At 36.1% G+C, this 19,799-nt stretch overlaps 1 protein-coding gene across 1 annotated transcript in view; it reads left to right on the forward strand.

Annotated features, from left to right (window-relative positions):
- LOC307131713 (1-phosphatidylinositol 4,5-bisphosphate phosphodiesterase gamma-2) overlaps positions 1-19,799 on the forward strand; it is a 25,554-nt gene continuing 5,755 nt past the window's right edge. Inside the window, exons 1-30 of the mRNA XM_079825534.1 lie at positions 1-53; positions 147-299; positions 1,597-1,782; positions 3,379-3,570; positions 6,556-6,649; positions 6,743-6,790; positions 6,880-6,964; positions 7,138-7,221; positions 7,440-7,483; positions 7,616-7,688; positions 8,052-8,153; positions 8,253-8,371; positions 8,457-8,542; positions 11,124-11,241; positions 11,338-11,506; positions 11,680-11,715; positions 12,142-12,222; positions 12,476-12,547; positions 12,641-12,721; positions 12,803-12,975; positions 13,149-13,355; positions 13,460-13,579; positions 13,667-13,847; positions 13,971-14,009; positions 15,868-15,934; positions 16,864-17,021; positions 17,198-17,288; positions 17,493-17,714; positions 19,168-19,292; positions 19,632-19,752. Coding sequence (XP_079681660.1) covers positions 1,599-1,782; positions 3,379-3,570; positions 6,556-6,649; positions 6,743-6,790; positions 6,880-6,964; positions 7,138-7,221; positions 7,440-7,483; positions 7,616-7,688; positions 8,052-8,153; positions 8,253-8,371; positions 8,457-8,542; positions 11,124-11,241; positions 11,338-11,506; positions 11,680-11,715; positions 12,142-12,222; positions 12,476-12,547; positions 12,641-12,721; positions 12,803-12,975; positions 13,149-13,355; positions 13,460-13,579; positions 13,667-13,847; positions 13,971-14,009; positions 15,868-15,934; positions 16,864-17,021; positions 17,198-17,288; positions 17,493-17,714; positions 19,168-19,292; positions 19,632-19,752 — 3,172 coding nt within the window. The 5' untranslated portion in view covers positions 1-53; positions 147-299; positions 1,597-1,598. The remainder of the gene's footprint in view (positions 54-146; positions 300-1,596; positions 1,783-3,378; positions 3,571-6,555; positions 6,650-6,742; positions 6,791-6,879; positions 6,965-7,137; positions 7,222-7,439; positions 7,484-7,615; positions 7,689-8,051; positions 8,154-8,252; positions 8,372-8,456; positions 8,543-11,123; positions 11,242-11,337; positions 11,507-11,679; positions 11,716-12,141; positions 12,223-12,475; positions 12,548-12,640; positions 12,722-12,802; positions 12,976-13,148; positions 13,356-13,459; positions 13,580-13,666; positions 13,848-13,970; positions 14,010-15,867; positions 15,935-16,863; positions 17,022-17,197; positions 17,289-17,492; positions 17,715-19,167; positions 19,293-19,631; positions 19,753-19,799) is intronic.

The raw sequence follows: 19,799 nt of genomic DNA on the forward strand, positions 1-19,799 counted from the left end.
ACTAGACGTCATCTAGTCATTTCTCAGTTTGATTTGTGCACCGAAACTGGAAGGTAAGTGCGCCTGGATTTAGGCTACATCACATGAATAATCTAACTTTTTCACAAATATAACATACATTCTTAAACAAACCCTTTATTTTTAAGAGTGAAGTTGCGGAAAAGCCTGTGTAGAAAGAAATTAGGAAGATGTTTATGCCACAGGATGTGTTTTTTCTGAAGACCTGGGCTGGTCTAGACCATAACCACTAGACGTCATTTTGTCATTTCTCAGTTTGATTTGTGCACCAAAACTGTAAGGTAAGTGCGCCTGGATTTAGGCTACATCACATGAATAATCTATCTTTTAAAATAATTATTGCTTTCATAAATATAAAATATTTTATATATATATATATATATATATATAGCCTATATATATATATATATATATATATATGTATATATAAGATAAATTTTTAGATACATTTTTTTAATCTAGATTAATCTCACTGTAATCTTGGAATTAATCTAGATTAAAATGGCTCATTTGAATTCTGCCGAAGGCATTCAGAATATGTGCGCTCGTAAGTGATCGTTTGTCTTTTTGTAGTTTGAATAATAAAGAACTTCTGTCCCTTTAAGACCTGACGCACGCATGGATCCCAAACACTGTTCCTGTGAGTTGGTTGCGACTGTGTTTACGTTAAAACTCACCAAATGGGGAATTGAGACATTTTTGAGTGTATTTGACCATTAATAAGATGGAAAAAGGAGCTCATTTTTGCACTTGTATGTCAGAGGCGGCTTTATCACTGTATGTGTGTGTGCGCTTCAGAAGCGAGCGCGAAATCTGCGGGAATTAGTTGAATTAACGTTATGTGCAACCCCGCACGAAATTCAGACCGGTCACACCAATACTAACACGCTGCCGTCATGTGGAATCCAGCAGAACACCCGTTCGCCATGTTCAGAGGGTTAACTGGACTGAATGAGAGGCGGGTGTGTGTCAACTCGCTGTCGGTCGGAGAGGAGATGAGAGCACAGCTGATATCGTCACTGTAGAAAATGAGTATGGTTTCAGATATTCCAGTAAATATGTATATTTTTGACAACACTAGTAGGCATACACACAGGTTCGAAGACTCATTCTCTTGCCCCAACAGTGCAATTCGGCTAGGTATACATCCACGCTAAAATATCAAGGTGAAAGTCATCATAGCTTGCGTAGTAGATAGACCCAGCTCCCAACCCAACTTTGAGAATAGATTAACAGCGATATTTTTTTTTATCGCCCGATAAGAGTCTCACGTTAACGCAGCACGTTAACGCCGATAACGGCCCACCACTAATATATATATATATATATATATATATATATATATATATATATATATATATATATATATATATGTGTGTGTGTGTGTGTGTGTGTGTGTGTGTATATATATATATATATATATATATATATATATATATATATATATATATATATATATATATATATATATATATATATATATATATATATACATATATATATATGTGTGTGTGTGTGTGTGTGTGTGTGTGTGTGTGTGTATAAACTGTGTAGCATGTGTGATTGTTTGTGTGGCAGTGATGGTGGGCGGCAAAAAGCAGGATGAGCTGATAGAGGACAAGAGGAGTCGGATTATTGAGCATCTGCAGACGGGTACTGAAATGATGGTATATCAGCAGAGGACTGAGAGACTCACTGTCCAGGTCATTATGGAGACTATGCAAGTGGCCTTGATGCGCTCCGGTGACAGGATAGTCAGAATGTGTAAGTTACTTCCTTGAATGTAAGCTTGACACTGTTTAAAGACTAGTTCATCCAAAAAAAATGAAAATTCTGTGATTAATTACACACCCTCATATCGTTCCAAACCAGTTTGGAGATATTTTTGATGAAATCCGAGAGCTTTCTGAACCCCCACCTTAATGGTGGTTCAACCTTAATGTCATGTATAGCGACAAGAATGCGCAAAAAAAGCGACTTTATTCAAAAATGTTCTCTTCCCTGTCACTCTCCTACGCTGTTCACGTAAGCACAGTTCAGCGCTTCCGGGTTTTACATCAGAACTCCGTCTCTGTATAGAGTGGTGCAGGCATAGATATCCATAATAAAGGCTAGATGTCTCGTGTGCGCTGCTGGCCAATGGAGGTCGACGTCCGCACCTGGCGGCCATCTTGTCACAGGCAGCTCGCTCACTTGTAACATTGTTTTCATGGGAGCTTGCACTTTTTAAATAACCATAACTTGCTCAGTGTTCTACCGATTTTCAAACTGTTTGGTTTGTTATAAACGTCAGAGATGTAGTTATGACACTGCATACTTATGAAAAATTATTCATAATTTGTTCAAGCATCCATAAGTATAGCCACGTTAGCTCAAGACACTTTCACATTTTATTCTACGACATAAAATACACCAGTATTACCCCACCGCTGTTATGTGTCTTGAAAAAGGCCGTTGCTAACAAGTGGCTAAATGGGGTTAAAGTGTCATCACGCCAAATTCATTATGCTTCTAATTGTGCTCTTATAAACTATTCTAACTCAAACGTTCTGGGAAAATGTTTTAGATAAAAACTGGAAGAGTTGTCGGAAGCTTAGTGATGGTGGCGTTGAATTCGTGGGACCGTGGTGTAGTCTGTTTGTAGCCTACCTTTAGCTTTTTACTTCTGGTGACTGCATTAAGGCTTCAAAATGTATAAAAGTTGTGTTCATCTGTGAGGATTATCTTGATGGACAAAACGTGCAAGTCCCATAAACTTTTGTTGATCACAGAGCTTGTTTTTAGCGATAATCCAAAAGCCTATGGGAAAATCCTATTGGGTTTTTGTTGAGGGAACCAGTGTGATGCCAACTGCCGGTTGGCCTACAAAGTGAAGGCATACCTGCACCATCGTATTGGCTGGCTCCTGTGTCAGCATCACACGCATGTGTCATGGTGCTCACGTGAACTGGGTCAGCCAATACTAGTCGGCCAATCAGAAAGCGCTCAGATTTCATCAAAAATATCTTAATTTGTGTCCCAAATGAATGAAGGTCTTACAGGTTTGAAATGACATGAGGGTAATTAATGACAGAAATTTAATTTTTGGGTGAACTAAACTTTTAAGCTAATTTTTTAAAACAAATTATTCAATCAAACAGAGTAATGCTTAAAATAGCAGTTTTATTATTGTATACTAATTACTAAGAAAGTGTTTGGTCTAAGTTTCTACTTAAGCTCTAATTCTGAACAAATTTTTCAGAAACCTTATGTGATCTTCAAGATTTGCTTATGCAAGCACTAGTATTTAACTATTCAAAGGAATAATTATATTGAAGATTGCGTAATTGCATTTTACTATGTGTGCTTTTCTATTTGCAGTGGACATTTTTGAGCTTAAGGAGTTTCGCCAGTGGGAGACATTCAAGGATTTCCAGCGATTTAACGAGAGCAGGGGGAGTAAATTTCGAAGAATCTTTTGCCAATCCGAAAAAGAGTTTCAGCAGGACAGCAAAACATGTTTCACCATCTTCTATGGATCTGAGTTTATTTTAAAGACACTGAGTCTAAACGGTATGCAAATGTTCCTCATACAGAGATATACAAAATTAATACTTCTATTCAGCAAGGATGCATTAAATTGATCAAAAGTGACAGTAAATACATTTATAATGTTATAAAAAATAAAAAGCAGTTTTTTGAACTTTCTATTCATGAAAGAATCCTGATAAAAATAGTTTAAAAATATTACACTTATAACACAACTGTTTTCAACATTGATGGTAATAATAAATATTTCTTGAGCAGCAAATCAGCATTTCTGACTGGAGTGAAAGAAAGAAAAATATGGTAACACTTTACATTAAGGTTCCCTTAGTAAAGGGTTTATAATGGTGTTTTTTAATGGCTAATAACTAATTTACAAATGCATTATAAATCGTTGATAAGCAGTTATAACTGCGTGAATAAAAAGAGTGACTTTAACGCAATGCCTGCCAAATAGTGAGCCATTTTTAACTCACATGTTATACATACTTAATAAATGTATTTATTCACACTTATTTAACTCAACACCAGATTCCTGATTTATTTCATGATGCAGCAAAAATGTTACACTCTAAAAAATGCTGGGTTAAAAATAACCCAAGTTGGGTTGAAAATGGACTAACCCAACCGCTGGGTTAAAACAACCCGATTGCTGGGTTAGTCCATTTTCAACCCAACTTGGGTTATTTTAAACCCAGAATTTTTTAGAGTGTAGTGAGACTGAAGGGTGTAGTATTTGTGGGTTTCTCATTAATATCTTAATGTTCCTTACCAGAGGTTACTGTCTCACCCATGACATTCCACAAAAAGCTCATGTTGCCCATCCACAGCAGTGTATAAAAACTGATTTCTTGATGAGATATTAATAATGAATATTTTAATTTCAATATTAGTTAACTGTGAAACTTAATGTAGGGTGTACACTTGCAAACCATTTATTAATGAGTTACAAACATTTATAACCTGTGAAAGTGAACCTTAATGTAAAGTGGAAACATGTGAACCTGTTCACTTCAGGAATCAGGAATCTGGTGTCCAGTTAAATAAGTGTGAATAAATACATTTATTAAGCATTTATAACATGTGAGTTAAAAATGTCTCACTATTTGGCAGGCTTAGCATTAAAGTCACTCTTTTTATTCATGCAGTTATAACTGCTTATCAACAATTTATAATGCATTTGTAAATGAGTTATTAGCAAACACCTTTATAAACCCTTTACAAAGGGAACCTTAATGTAAAGTGTAATAATATTTTACAAATAATTTAGCAAATAATTGCAGCCTTGGTGAGCATAAGAGAATTCTTTCAAAAACATAAAAAAATCGTATTGACCCCAAACCTTTGAACTGTAGTGTAAATGCTATATTAGTGCTGGTCCAGGCTAGTTTATGCTAGTTGGTCTATTTGGCTACCTGGTGGAACAGCATGCATATTTTTCACCAGCAAAATGTAACTGATGAAGTCTTGCTGGTTAAGCTAGCTAAAAAGCTTGATGGGGACAGAAGCACACTATCATCACCAAGATCTAAAACCTAGTAAATTCTGGTAAATAGCTATGCTAGCAATAGCACACTTACCGGAATGGTCCCCATGGAGCACCCTGAGGTTATGTGGTGAATGATAATGCTTTTTGCAACCGTCTCACCACTTCATTATGTCATTATGATAGTCTTGTTGGGCATGTTCTGTGATGGGATTCAGCTAACAGGGAACATTCTTAGAACTTTTGCTAGCATTGTGAACAAACATCCTTCCAGTACTGTTAATAAAACATTTGTTTAAAGTTATCTGGTCTTCAATAATGTTCTCAAAAACTTTGCGCAAAAACATAATTTATACATTGTTCTTGTATTGTTTTTATCTGAACAGTTTAGTTGGATTTTCGCCAAACGTTTTGCAATTGTCATAAATTGTTTCAGAGAACATTCAAAAGTAACATTCCCATTATGCTTACAAAATGATAAAATGGAATGTTCGCAAAACCAAAATATTTTTTTAAAGGGATAGTTCACCCAAAAATGAAAATTATCCCATGATTTACTCACCCTCAAGCCATCCTAGATGTATATAACATTCTTTCAGATGAATACAATCAGAGTTATATTAAAAAATGTCCATGGCTAATCCAAGCTTTATAATGGCAGCGAATGGGAGCCCAAAAAAGTGCATCCATCATTATAAAAGTAATGATACGGCTCCGGGAGGTTAATAAAGGCCTTCTAAAGCAAATCGATGGAGTTTTGTAAGAAAAATATCCATATTTAACATGTTATAAAGTAAAATATCAAGCTCCCGGCAGACCACCTTCCATATTCAACTTATGCAAAAAGCATGTCTGGCGTGACACAGATGAAGCGTAAGCATTTTGTACGTCAAGAGGCGTTACACTTTCTGTGTAAGTTGAATATGGAAGGCGGTCTGACGGAAGCTTGATATTTTACTTTATAAAGTGTTAAATTGGGATGCCACAATTCTCAATATAATATTGAACCGTTTGGTACGGCATTCACGGTTCAATACGCGCTTGTGAATTGCGTTTTTTTTCTTTCGGTTTTGCATTTAATTAACTCTTTTTCTATTCCGATATTTTTCAAACCGAACCGAAAACCGTGGATAAAAACCGAGGTATGTATTGAACCGTGGACTAACTGTATTGTTGCATCTCTAGTGTTAAATATGGATATTTTTCTTACACAAACGTGGATGGATGCAAATTTTTTGGGCTTCAAATTTTGGGCTGCCATTATAAGGCTTGAATTAGCCAGGACATTTGTTAATATAACTCAGATTGTATTTGTCTGAAAGAAGAATGTCATATACACCTAGGATGTCTTGAGGGTGAATAAATCATGGAGTAAATTTCATTTGTGGTTGAACTATCCTTTTAGGACATTTAAAATGTTTTTTTTTTTTTTTTACATTCAGGAATAACGTTTTTACAACTTGATGGGAACATTAGCAAAATGTTCTTATATAATATTTTGTTAGCTGGGTATTTGTCTTCCACAGCTGATTCAGTTGAAGATGCAGAAAAATGGCTGACAGGACTGGAGTTACTCAGACAGGAGACACTGGCGGCTCACACACCAGAGATTATAGAGAGGTACACACACATACACATTTACAGAACGTGTACCTTGTGTATCTATAAACCGTAACTCATATGTTTCATTCTCTGTCTTTCCCTCCACTGTAGTTGGCTGAGGAAGCAGATGTACTCGGTTGATCAGACAAAGAAAAACAGGTTCTCCTCTTTTTCTTTCACCTGCATCTCAAACAGTTTCATTGTAGCTTCTCATCCAGTCTCACTATCTGTTGTTGTTTTTCTCACAGTATCACCCTGAAAGAACTCAAGTCTCTCTTGCCACAAATTAACTTCACTGTACCAGGTGGACGTTTTCTGGAGGAAAGATTTGTGGTACAAATAATACTGAAAACATATCACTGTATTCTACATTTATGTAAATGCTTTTGTAGGATTTTATACAAAGCAACACAAGATGTACATTTTATCTACTCCCTAAAGAGTAATTTTTTTTTTGCTTAAAAAACATTTAACATTTATTACAAGTCTGAACGTTGCATTTTCAGGAGGTGGGAGCGAAAGATTATGTCCTGGATTTTCAGCAGTGTCACAAATTCTACAATCTTCTAATATTTGAAAACCAGAAGATGGTGAGTGTCCAAATACATTTTTTTTCATTTTATATACAGTATATAAGCCTTCCTAGGTGTATATGACATTCTCCTATATATTTATTAAATTCTTATTTGAGTATCAGTTCCATTATATATGAATGTTTGTAATATTGAATGGAATATTTACTTTAAACATGATATAAGCATTCAAGGGGAAGGAATTGATATTATTATTATTTGAATCATTTTATTAGTTGCTAGAAGAGTTTGAAAGGGGGCCTGCAGCTTTCACAATGAGGTAAAAAAAAATTGTTTTGGTTCAGTTTGGTGCTTTAAATGGGAAATATCATGATTTTACTTGCTCTACTTTAAATAAAGAAGTTCATTGTACCATAAAAACGTATTTATTTGTCTATGCATTTCTCTGCAGTAATACTGATAGGCCTGAATCTTCTGTACTTCCCGTCTATGATTTTCAAAACTTTCTTTTATATAGACAGAAGGTAAGACCAATGTATTATTATCTAATCTTTTATCACCTGTTCAAAATGTTGGCGTAAGTAAGATTTTTTTAATATATTTGAAAGAAGTCACTTATCCTCACCAATGCTGTATTTATTTGATATTGTGAATACTGTGAAATATTACATATTATAATTTAAAATAACTGTTTTATATATTTTAAAATGTATTTTATTCTTGTGATGGAAACGCTGAATTTTCAGCATCATTACTCCAGTCTTCAGTGTCACATGATCCTTCAGAAATCTGCTGATTTTGTGCTCAAGAAACATTTCTCTTTATTATCAATGTTGAAAATTAATATTTCATTAAAAATGAGCTATACATTTGTTTCCTGTCTGTAGGAGGCTTGGGCCAAAAATTGTAATAAGGTAGAGGAGTTGATGTCTATCTTCATCAATGACACCATGAGGAAGACCGATTCTCCAAAGTTTACTGTTGGAGAGGTACAGGTTATAGAGATCTGTTAAGTTTGATGTCATCACACCAAATAAATCTTGTTCTGCACCTAAAGAAATCAATGCAAATACTTTCTGTCTTTCTAGTTCCTCTGCTTTCTCTTCTCCAAAGAAAACTCAATTTGGGATGAGAAGTTCTCAGAGATCTGCCCACTGGACATGAACAATCCTCTGTCTCATTACTGGATCAACTCTTCTCACAATACGTCAGTGCTGTTGTTTTTCATGCTCAGCTCCTCCTCGTCATGATGAACTTCATGTGTTACTTAATGCGATTTGCTTTTTCCACAGATATTTGACTGGAGATCAACTGCGCAGTGACTCCTCCACAGAAGCTTATGTGCGCTGCCTGAGGCTGGGCTGCCGCTGTATTGAGTGTCAGTGTGTTTCTATTTACATTTTTTATTCCAGTTTTACATCATATACACATAAGGATTCATGTTGAATAATTATATTTTAGTGGTACTAACATTTTTAGTTGTTAAATGATTATAATCAGTGTTGGGGAAAGTTACTTTTAAAAGTAATGTATTACAATATTGCATTACTAAAAAGTAACTAACTATGTTACTTATTTACTTTTTATGGAAAGTACTGCGTTACATTACTTTTGTGTTATTTTTTCTCACCTGGCAGAGGCTCGCTCTCTTCCAGGCCTTAAAGGTAATTTTTTTTACTGAGCTCTTTTTTGCAAGTGTTTAACACCGTAAACAAAGCCTATATTACATACATTTTGGTTTTCTTTTAAAACACATTTAGAGTATTATTATTTTCTGATCCCTAGAGCTGTGTATGCCATACAAAAGATCTCTTAACATTAAAGGCACAGTTCACCCCCCAAAAATGTTGTCATCATTTACTTACCCTATCATCTTTAATGTCCAACAGAAGTAAGACACTCATACAGGTTTGGAACAACTTGAGAGTAAGTAAACGATGACAACATTATCCTTTTTTGGGTGAACTATCCCTTTAAGGGTTATATTACATTTGCGACTGTGAAAGTATTGTTTTGTTACTTTTGTACTATTTGTCTGTGACTACATTGTAGAGAATTTTAATTCAGTAGTTTAAAAAATGTTTCAGCAAATTAAAGGCACACTATGTACAATTTTTGGATTAAAATATCCAAAAACCACTAGAACAATGTTATATATTTTGTTGACTTGTGTACTCACATTATCCCAAATGTTTCCAAGAATGTTTAAATCCAGAGAAATTAGCAATTTTAACCAGGATACAGACCGTGTCCGTGCGTCGCCTATCAATGATATCATACTCGCTTTACCCTCGATTTCTGGTTTTATTTTGTAGATAGGCTACCATGGAAACATTAAAGACGCTTTAATATATTATGAGTTTTATTAGACAGGTGAGCAACTGTTTGGATACATTCATCGGCAGAAAACGAATCATTGTTATCTTAACACAGTTATTCTAATATGATAAAAGGATGAATAAAACAGCGCTGTGTTACCTCTAACCCCACATACCCATGACCGGAAAAAGCAGAGGCGCTCGTCTGCGGCAAAATAAAAGCTCTGCGAAATCCAGGCGTCATCCAGCTACGCCGTTGTTTTGAATAAGTGACCTCTAGCGGCGAAAAAATACATATTGTGGCTATATTAATGTGTAAATGTACACTCACCTAAAAGATTATTAGGAACACCTGTTCAATTTCTCATTAATGCAATTATCTAATCAACCAATCACATGGCAGTTGCTTCAATGCATTTAGGGGTGTGGTCCTGGTCAAGACATTCTCCTGAACTCCAAACTGAATGTCAGAATGGGAAAGAAAGGTGATTTAAGCAATTTTGAGCGTGGCATGGTTGTTGGTGCCAGACGGGCCGGTCTGAGTATTTCACAATCTGCTCAGTTACTGGGATTTTCACGCACAACCATTTCTAGGGTTTACAAAGAATGGTGTGAAAAGGGAAAAACATCCAGTATGCGGCAGTCCTGTGGGCGAAAATTAGAGGTCAGAGGAGAATGGGCCGACTGATTCTAGCTGATAGAAGAGCAACTTTGACTGAAATAACCACTCGTTACAACCGAGGTCTGCAGCGAAGCATTTGTGAAGCCACAGCACGCACAACCTTGAGGCGGATGGGCTACAACAGCAGAAGATACCCCTATACCACTCATCTCCACTACAAATAGGAAAAAGAGGCTACAATTTGCACGAGCTCACCAAAATTGGACAGTTGAAGACTGGAAAAATGTTGCCTGGTCTGATGAGTCTCGATTTCTGTTGAGACATTCAGATGGTAGAGTCAGAATTTGGCGTAAACAGAATGAGAACATGGATCCATCATGCCTTGTTACCACTGTGCAGGCTGGTGGTGGTGGTGTAATGGTGTGGGGGATGTTTTATTGGCACACTTTAGGCCCCTTAGTGCCAATTGGGCATCGTTTAAATGCCACGGCCTACCTGAGCATTGTTTCTGACCATGTCCATCCCTTTATGACCACCATGTACCCATCCTCTGATGGCTACTTCTAGCAGGATAATGCAACATGTCACAAAGCTCGAATCATTTCAAATTGGTTTCTTGAACATGACAATGAGTTCACTGTACTAAAATGGCCCCCACAGTCACCAGATCTCAACCCAATAGAGTATCTTTGGGATGTGGTGGAACGGGAGCTACGTGCCCTGGATGTGCATCCCACAAATCTCCATCAACTGCAAGATGCTATCCTATCAATATGGGCCAATATTTCTAAAGAATGCTTTCAGCACCTTGTTGAATCAATGCCACGAAGAATTAAGGCAGTTCTGAAGGCGAAAGGGGGTCAAACACAGTATTAGTATGGTGTTCCTAATAATCCTTTAGGTGAGTGTATAAAGTAATGTGTTACATTACTCACCACAATAAAAAAGTAATCTGATTATGCATGTAATATTATTTGTTATCAGGCCCTATGTTATGTTTTCTTTTGTGTTTAATGCAGTGGACTGCTGGAATGGTCCAGATGAACCTGTCATATACCATGGTCGGACCATGACCTCCAAGATAAAGTTTAAGGATGCGGTGAAGGCCATCAATGATTATGCTTTCATAACATCTGAGTTAGTCATCATCAACAACAAAACACATTCAATGACATTATCACTGTGCATTGTAAATGCAACATTCAACACTCTTATTTCAATTCCTTTTGGCAGGTATCCTGTGGTGCTTTCCATAGAACAACACTGTGATATCAAGCAACAGAAAATGATGGCTCAGATGTTAAGAGATGTTTTCCAGAACAAGCTCCTGACCGAGCCACTGGATCCAGAAGCAGATCATCTACCCTCACCAGACCAGCTGAAGGGCAAGATCATCATTAAGGTAGAAAAAAACGTTACAATTGTCCGTTCATGTGAAAAAACTGCAGATGTCCTCCTATTGCTTCAGTCTCCAATGTAACATTATTCATGAAGATGATGTGGCAGACTGAGAATTTACATTTTTGTAGTTTCATCAGTCACAGTGCATGATTATCTATTTATTCTCTTCAACAGCATCAAAAAATAAAAGAGAGCGATCACAGCGATAAGGTATCCACAAAACACTTGAATGAGAAAAATCTCATTCATTTAACAAACCACCCTAACTTTGTTTATTTCTAATAGCATTATTTTATGTTAATTAAATTCCACTAAGTTGTGCATTGGGTAAATTATAGGCTTTGTTTACACTACATCCAGATCTGATTTGTTTTTAAAAGCTGATATTCAGTGCAAACTTAATTAAATAATCCTAGTCACCTTGGTGATATACAGTATTTTTTGTGTAAACACTTTGCTGTTGTATGTGGGTGTGACAGAAAAATGGAATTAATGATTCAAATCAAAAGAATGATTATACATTAGAATGGATATCCCTTAAATGTCTGTCCTCATTCTATCTAACTGAATAAATGCTCATTCATGCTCATGAGTTTCTTAATGCATGTCATATGTAATTTTATATGCTCCGAACAGCTGGAGGAAGAAAAGGGAAACACGGCTGTGAAAAGAAAATTAGACAGCTTCAGGAAAATTGGAAACACTTACAGGGAGAAGGTGCATATGTTTTACACATCTGTCTTTCTTCGATTTATAAATCATGCGCACAATTTACTATTTCATTCCCTCGATTTATAAATCATTCGCACGATTTAGCCTACTATTTTTTCCTGTATGTCATGTGCGGGGCTCCGTTGCATTAAATTATTTTAAAAATCTGTTTGCTAAAACTGTCAAAGGATCTGAATGAAGTTTTAGGGCGCAGTTTTTCATTTCCAAAATGTATAATTTTACATATTTCAAATGTCAGATAAGAAAAGCTAAAGAAAACAGCGTAGTGGAGAAGGAAGGAGAGCTTTGCATCTGGGATCCAATAGACAAGGTGCTTTTAAATGAATTGAAATGTAATCTACTTTTTTGCTGTCCCTGATTCATAGTCAGATCATTTAAATTATTATTTTTTTTTCTAATGTAGAGGTTTTACAAGCATGACTGTGTGATCTCAGATAATAAGCTGTACTATTCTGAAGAGAAGAGGGAGGAAGACAGTCCAAAGGTAAGGGAAGACGATTACAATCATTGTCTTTGTAAAACCAGTCAGTTCAACCACCTTTTTTTTTCTTTCTGAAACATTCAGGACGGTTCAGACCTGCACCTGTCAGAGTCCTGGTTTCATGGACAGCTGGCTGAGGGCAGAAGAACCGCTGAAAAACTCCTGCATGATCTCTGCGAAGGGAAGGAGGGAAAAGATGGAACCTTTCTGGTGCGAGAGAGTTCTGAGTTTAGCAGAAACTACAGCATCTCCATCTGGTACTCTGCATAACCTTTCATTACTCTAATTCTTTTTTATTTCTATTTAAGCCTGCGGCACAAAATTGACTGCATATAATACAGTGTCTTACATTATGTGATCCATCAAAGGCATTTTTAAGGATTACCTATTTTTCTTATTTAAATAATAATATTCGTAATGCTCTTTGTAGGACGAGTGGGAGAATTCAGCACTACAGAATCTTCTGGTCCTCAGAAAGTGGTCGCACGTCCTTCTTCTTGACAAGCAAGCAGTGCTTTCCAAGTATGCGTGCCTTGATCGAGCATTATAGGGAAAATTTAATTGAGTATGATGGATTCAACTTGCGTCTCAAAATGTTCCTGCCTCGGATCAATTATATGTCTCACCACCAAATGGGGTAAGAAGAAAACATGAGTTTTACATTTACACAGACAGATTTTTTTTTTCTGTCACAGAAACGAATAGAAACATCTAGAGACAAAGTTGTGTTGTCGTCTTTAGGTGGTTTTACAGTAACTTGAGTCGAGCCGAAGCAGAAGACTATCTTCTGAGGATCCCTCGAGATGGAGCGTTCCTCATCAGACAGAAAGAAGACCCTGACACCTTTGCACTCTCAATCAGGTTCCTTAGGTTTTTTCCTTTTCATTTCCTTACTGACCTCACAGACATTACTCTCTGTGTATCTTTATTTGTTCATTTGTCACTCAGAGTTGATGGGGATATCGAGCATTATCTGATATGCCGACACAAGAGCAAGTATGTGCTGGCAGACATCTACGAGTTTTTTAGCCTTAAAGGCATGGTGAGCTGTTTCCGCGAGCAGCTTTTCTACGGCAAGATAAAACTACGCTACCCTGTAACGCCACAATTAGTGGAGCGCTTCTGTATGGTGAGAGACGAGAGAGTGAAAGAGAGCAAGAAATTAGCCACAGAGCCACTTCAATTATTTATAAAGAAGATACAACAATTGTTACCATATCCAAACTGTAGTTGATAACTTTTTCCTTTGCAGGAGGATCTTTCAACATGTGATAGTGAGCTGTACAGTGAAGTACGTATTGTATGGTCTGGCATATACTTGTTTTAAACATATCCTCCTGGGACCTAGGAATAGACTTTTGTCCAATGTAGTGGACATTATATTTTAGTGAATTTCTCTGAAATCATACATATCACAGGTCTGGATGTCCTGTAAAGAGCACATTCGGGGCTTTGCAGAGATACCAAATGTTTGAAGGTTTCACCAGGGCAACAACTTATTCTTGGTCTTTAAAATCGGCGGACATTTATGTTTAGCACTCTTATGGAAATATGATAATATTTTGTAATTTTATTTTAAATCGGATTAACTTTCAAATTGTTTGTTATGAATCAAAATCTCAGGGAAACGTTATGGGGTTTCAAAATACCAAGAACACCTTAAAATGGAAAAGGAAAATCCAAGTATGGCCATTTTACCCACATATTGCATAAAGTAAAATGGTATATGCATTTCGTTATATCTTTCATAACATAGTTCAGAATAATTTTTAAACAGTTTGTTTAAAATAAAATACTGAAACCTAAAAATTGATTGGTGAATTTAAAATAAATCCCATTGTTTTTGCCTATACATCCATCATTTTATTTTTAAAAAACCAAGTCCTGGTGTCAACTACAGAGGACATATCATAACATATGAATAAAATATAATAAATAAAAAAAATTGTCCATTTGTTTCTTATGCTCTTAACAATGTAAAATACTAAATTCAAAAAAAAAATTCTGGGTCCCAGGAGGATATAATGGCCCTAAAAAGTATTTGGAGGGTCTTATAAGGGTGTCTTAAAATCTAGGATAGTATAAACGTATAGAGGGTATACACTGAAGTCACTTTCCCGCCGGAACACACCCCCTCAACCGGAGTGGCAAAAGTGACTGGAAAGCATGACTGGAGTCAATAGGGCAAACTGCCAAAACGTGAGTAAAACAAACGATTTTCAGTTTATATTAAAGGTTGGACTCGATATAAGTGTTCCTTACAACTTACCAAAGATCCAGTGATCCATGGATATCGACATGCACCTAGGATTGTGTTTGCTGACATTTATATGAGCCTGATTTCGACGCCTGGGAAATACATTAAGCAAATTTGTCAGTGAACGCTTTATTTACTCCAAAATTCAGCATATTGAGACAAAATGATAACTGCAAATCCACGTTTCGCTGCCTGGAGTCCAGTTGTTTTTGTGAATTGCAGTGATCCATTTGCTTCTCTTTTCTGTAGCTTTCTGTGTGTATAAATATACCTCGGATTTCTTGTCAAATCTGTTTGTACAGTCGATCTCAAAGCTCTTTCCCATTTTAGATGTGTTTGTGTGTTTTTTTGCGGGATTCACACTGAAAATCAATGCTGCCGCTCAGTCTTTTTGCCACTCAGTGGGCATAACCCGCAGTAACTCCGGCCGACGGTGACGTCCCGTGCATACCCTCTATACAAGGTTTCATACTGTACATATATTTACACTGCCATGCCAAAAAAAAAGCTGTTATTTGGATTGAAATAGGCAAATGCTTAAGAGTCAATGATTGGATCATTATTGCTGTGATTATTATGTTTCTAGCATGATTTAGTCTGTCTCAGTTTTATCTGTTTCTTCATGTGATCACAGACAGATTCGATGATGGTGAGATCAGATCTCCATGTGGAGCATACCGGCTCTTGTGCATACAAAAATCTCACGGATTATTACAATTAATGGCAAAATGAATGTTTGGAAATGTAAACTGATATTTCCTACTGACACACTACAGCAAAAGATATAAATAACTGGCTTAAAACCATTTTTGGGATGAAAATACTAACGTGCCTAATACTTTTGCACAGTAGTGTATATGTATACTCAAACTGAGCTCAGTGTTTGTTTCAGGTCGCAGAAGACAATCCCTTAGGTGTCCAATGTAAAGGTGTGTTGGACATCTCTAAGTGTAATGTTGGTAAGATTTTCTTTGTCATCTGCGTGAATATGCACTCTAAAAAAACAGTGGTACAAGTGGATATCTTAAGAATACATTTTTGTACCTCCAAGTCAGGGGTAGGCAAGTTCGGTCCTAGAGAGCTGATGTCCTGCAGAGTTTAGCTCCAAACCTACTAAGCCACCACCGTATAAAACACATTTCTCCCAGCATGCATCGCAGCATTAAGTATGTCACCATTGTTGAGATTCATATGCTGATTCTTGATATCTATATGCGTCTAAACTTTTTTCACCCTAGAATGTATTTAAAAAATCAAAATTCAGAATGTCTGATCTGTGGCAAGAAAGTATTGTTGGTGAATATAATTTATTAATATTTTTAGTCAGTGAAGAGTTTAGTCAAAACATTTCTTCAGAACAGATTGTGTTTTGTTAACACTGTAACAAAAACCACAAACTCACATAAAAAGCCAAGAGTCAAACTGGCCAAACAGGTAAGGAAACACTGATCACCATAATGGCGACCACATATTTTCAATAAAACATCAACATCTAAACCTCTGTTAATTCTCAATAAGAGCTACTATAGATGTCTTTCAAGGTTGGAGCCAAACTCTGCAGGACAGCCACTCACTAGGACCGAACTTGCTTACCCCTAGAGGAAAACAATGGTATAATTGTACCTTTAAAGGTATAGTTATATGTTTTGTTCCCAAGGAACAAAATTGTACTTTTGCTGTACCTTTTTTTCTGAGAGTGTGTATTGTACACATACACACAATTCTTAGACTAAGTTGTGAGTTGCATAAAAAAACACCAATTCTCATCAGATACTGTAATATATATTATTTTCATTAATCAATGCCCTATGAAAAAAGCTTCTCATGGTTAACAAAATGTAAGACTTTAATACTCTGTTCCTTGTTGATTTTACTGGGTTCTCCTTAGCACGCAAAGCCAAACATGCCAGACAACTCGTGGTGTCCCTGTTTAATAAGGAGAATTTGAAGCAAACTGAGTTCACATGTGAGATCTTGAAACAGGTGGACGAATGGTATCAGGTGATACTCAACATCATCCAAAGAGAGCAGAGTTTGGAGAAAGCGGTTGGTATATCTGTCTTTCGCAAGAGATGCCACACAAACTCACATTCAATTTATTATGCTTGATTATGAATATACAGTGTAATGTTTCTTCTTTCTGTATATACAGTATTTATATCGTTTTGATGACTGATAATTCCTGTGAATATCTGCGCTCTCTCCCTTACTTCTCAAAATAGAGAATAGCTGAAATGGAGTCCAAAACCAAAATAGCTGTTGAGATGTCAGACATGGTGGTGTACTGCCAATCTATCAAAAAGAAATCTTTTGGTATGTAATTTCCAGAACGTTGCATGAGCAAAGCAAATCTGAAACAAACTAAAATGAAAAGCATCTGTACTGTATCAAACACATCAATGTTAAGCAACGCAATTTCAAGGCCATGTTTAAAGCATTCCAGAAATGTTTTGAGGTGAGTGATCCGGACATTTCATTTAATTTATTATTCCATTCTGCACTTTTATGACCTCTCAGAAAATTACAACTACAAAGAGGTTCGCTCCGTTCCGGATAACATGATTCCAAAAGAGGGGAATGACACTGCCGTGGAGAAATCAGACGGCATTCTGGAGTATAACCGCAAAGCTCTCATCCGTGTGTATCCCCACGGAGGGCGAGTTGATTCTTCCAACTTTGACCCTTGTCCTTTATGGAAATTAGGCTGCCAAATGGTGGCTCTCAACTTCCAAACTGCTGGTACGTAAAGGAAAAGAGAGAGAAAAGATTTTTTGCTGTTTTTGAAAGAAGTCTCTTATGCTCACTAAGGCTGCATTTATTTGACCAAAAATATAGTAAAAACAGTAATATTGAGAAATATCATAACTGTTTAAAATAACTGATTTCTATTTTTAATATATTTTAAAATGTATTAATTCCTGATGGCAAAGCTGAATTTTTAATAGCCAGTCTTCAGTGTCACATGATCTTTCAGGAATCATTATAATATTGGTGCTGAAGAAACCTTTCTTATTATTATCAATGTTGAAAACCGTTGTGCTGCTTAATATTTGTGTGGAAACTGTGGTATATTTTTGCAAGATTATTCGATGAACAGAAGGGTCAAAAGCACATAATTTATTTAATATATATTGTTTTTTATATATATTTGGAACATTAAAAATGTCTTTGCTGTCATGTTTGATAAATGATTGTGTTCTTGCTGAATAAATCTAATATATATATATATATATATATATATATATATATATATATATATATATATATATATATATATATATATATATATATATATATATATATACAGTGGGCGCGGCCATTGTAACTTGAATGTGTCGTGGCTTGTCACAACCAATTCCAATTATTTTTAGCCAAAGCCCACAAAACAGCTGCTTGATATTGTAAACGGCTACTTGTTGTCTTTATATTTTCATTAATTATCGTAATCATAAACACACTGGTTTGTAGCGGAAATTATTTTAACATCTAGCCTACAGCATTTTATTGTTTCTTCCAGTTATAGTGGCAAATGAATCGGAAGTCTCCACACACTCACAGAAATAGGTAACTTCCGTGTTGAAAATTAAACCGGATACAAAGAAAGTGAATGGGTATAGAAGCCCTCGATCTCCAAAAATACAAAAAACAATGAAAGTACTTTCTTCAAATTAATCGAGCAGTTTTCCAATGTTCATACATTGCTGTGGGAGTAACAAACACACCTCAGTACTCAAGGGGGCGATAGAGGGCTATTTGAACAATTCTCTTTGGAAGAAATGAAGTTTGCATGAGGCCTAGAACAACTAGATGCATTTGGCCTTCATGTCAAGTATGCATCAATGACAGGATTGCTATTAGCTTTAGGCCTACACTTTTTATAGCCAGATAGCTATCCAGTCAAAAAAACAACAACAACACATTAAGGATAAATACACTATCCTCAAGATCTTCAGATGTCTGTGCCAATAACATTATTATTCATTATTCAGCTAACTATAAACATCTTGAATTTCCTGCAAGAGTCTTGTGGAGTTATTGCTCCACCATGACCGTAGCCTACTTGACCTTAGAAGAAGAGTTTACACTAATGTCTGCTGTATAACGTCCCTATTGCTTGATTGTTATACTATGGCAGAACCGGTCTCATAAATGTGTCTAATAACTCTTAACCTTTTAACTTATCTCTTTTCAGATAAGTTCATGCAGCTGAACAGTGCTCTCTTCAGTCTTAATGGAGGCACAGGTTATGTGCTTAAACCAGAGTGGATGCGAGATGCAACCAAGAAGAAGCCTTCAAAACAAAACATCCGAATCAGAGTAAATAACCATGTTGTTTCAGTTTTAAGTTGTATTGCGTTCTAGAAAGATGGCTGATACCATGCAACGTGAAAGGGCTAGTTCCAACAAAAAAAAAAAAAATCTGTCATCAGTTACTCACCCTTGTGTTGTTCCAAACCCATAAGACTTAAATCTTAAACCAAAATCTTATGGGTTTGGAATGACAATAGGGTGAATAATTAATGACATAATTTTCATTTTTTTCGTTGAACTATCCCTTTAAAGACGTCATCATTTGCTCACCTTCATGCCATTCCAAAACGTTCTAAATGACTTTCTTCTGTAGGAGAATGACTTTGTGCTGTTGGTTCCCTTCAGGTGATAGCAGCCAGGCATCTGCCCAATCCAGACCACATCGTCAGTCCTTTTGTGCAGGTTGAGGTGTGGCCGCACACAGGAGGTCAAGAAGATGACTACAGTTTCAAGACTACTCTCTTCAGTAAGGAAGTGGAAAAGAGAGTTATTGAGAGAAAAAATAGTTTTAGA

This window comes from Gobio gobio, assembly GCF_949357685.1.
Source record: "Gobio gobio genome assembly, chromosome: 9".
Taxonomy (NCBI): Eukaryota; Metazoa; Chordata; class Actinopteri; order Cypriniformes; family Gobionidae; genus Gobio; species Gobio gobio.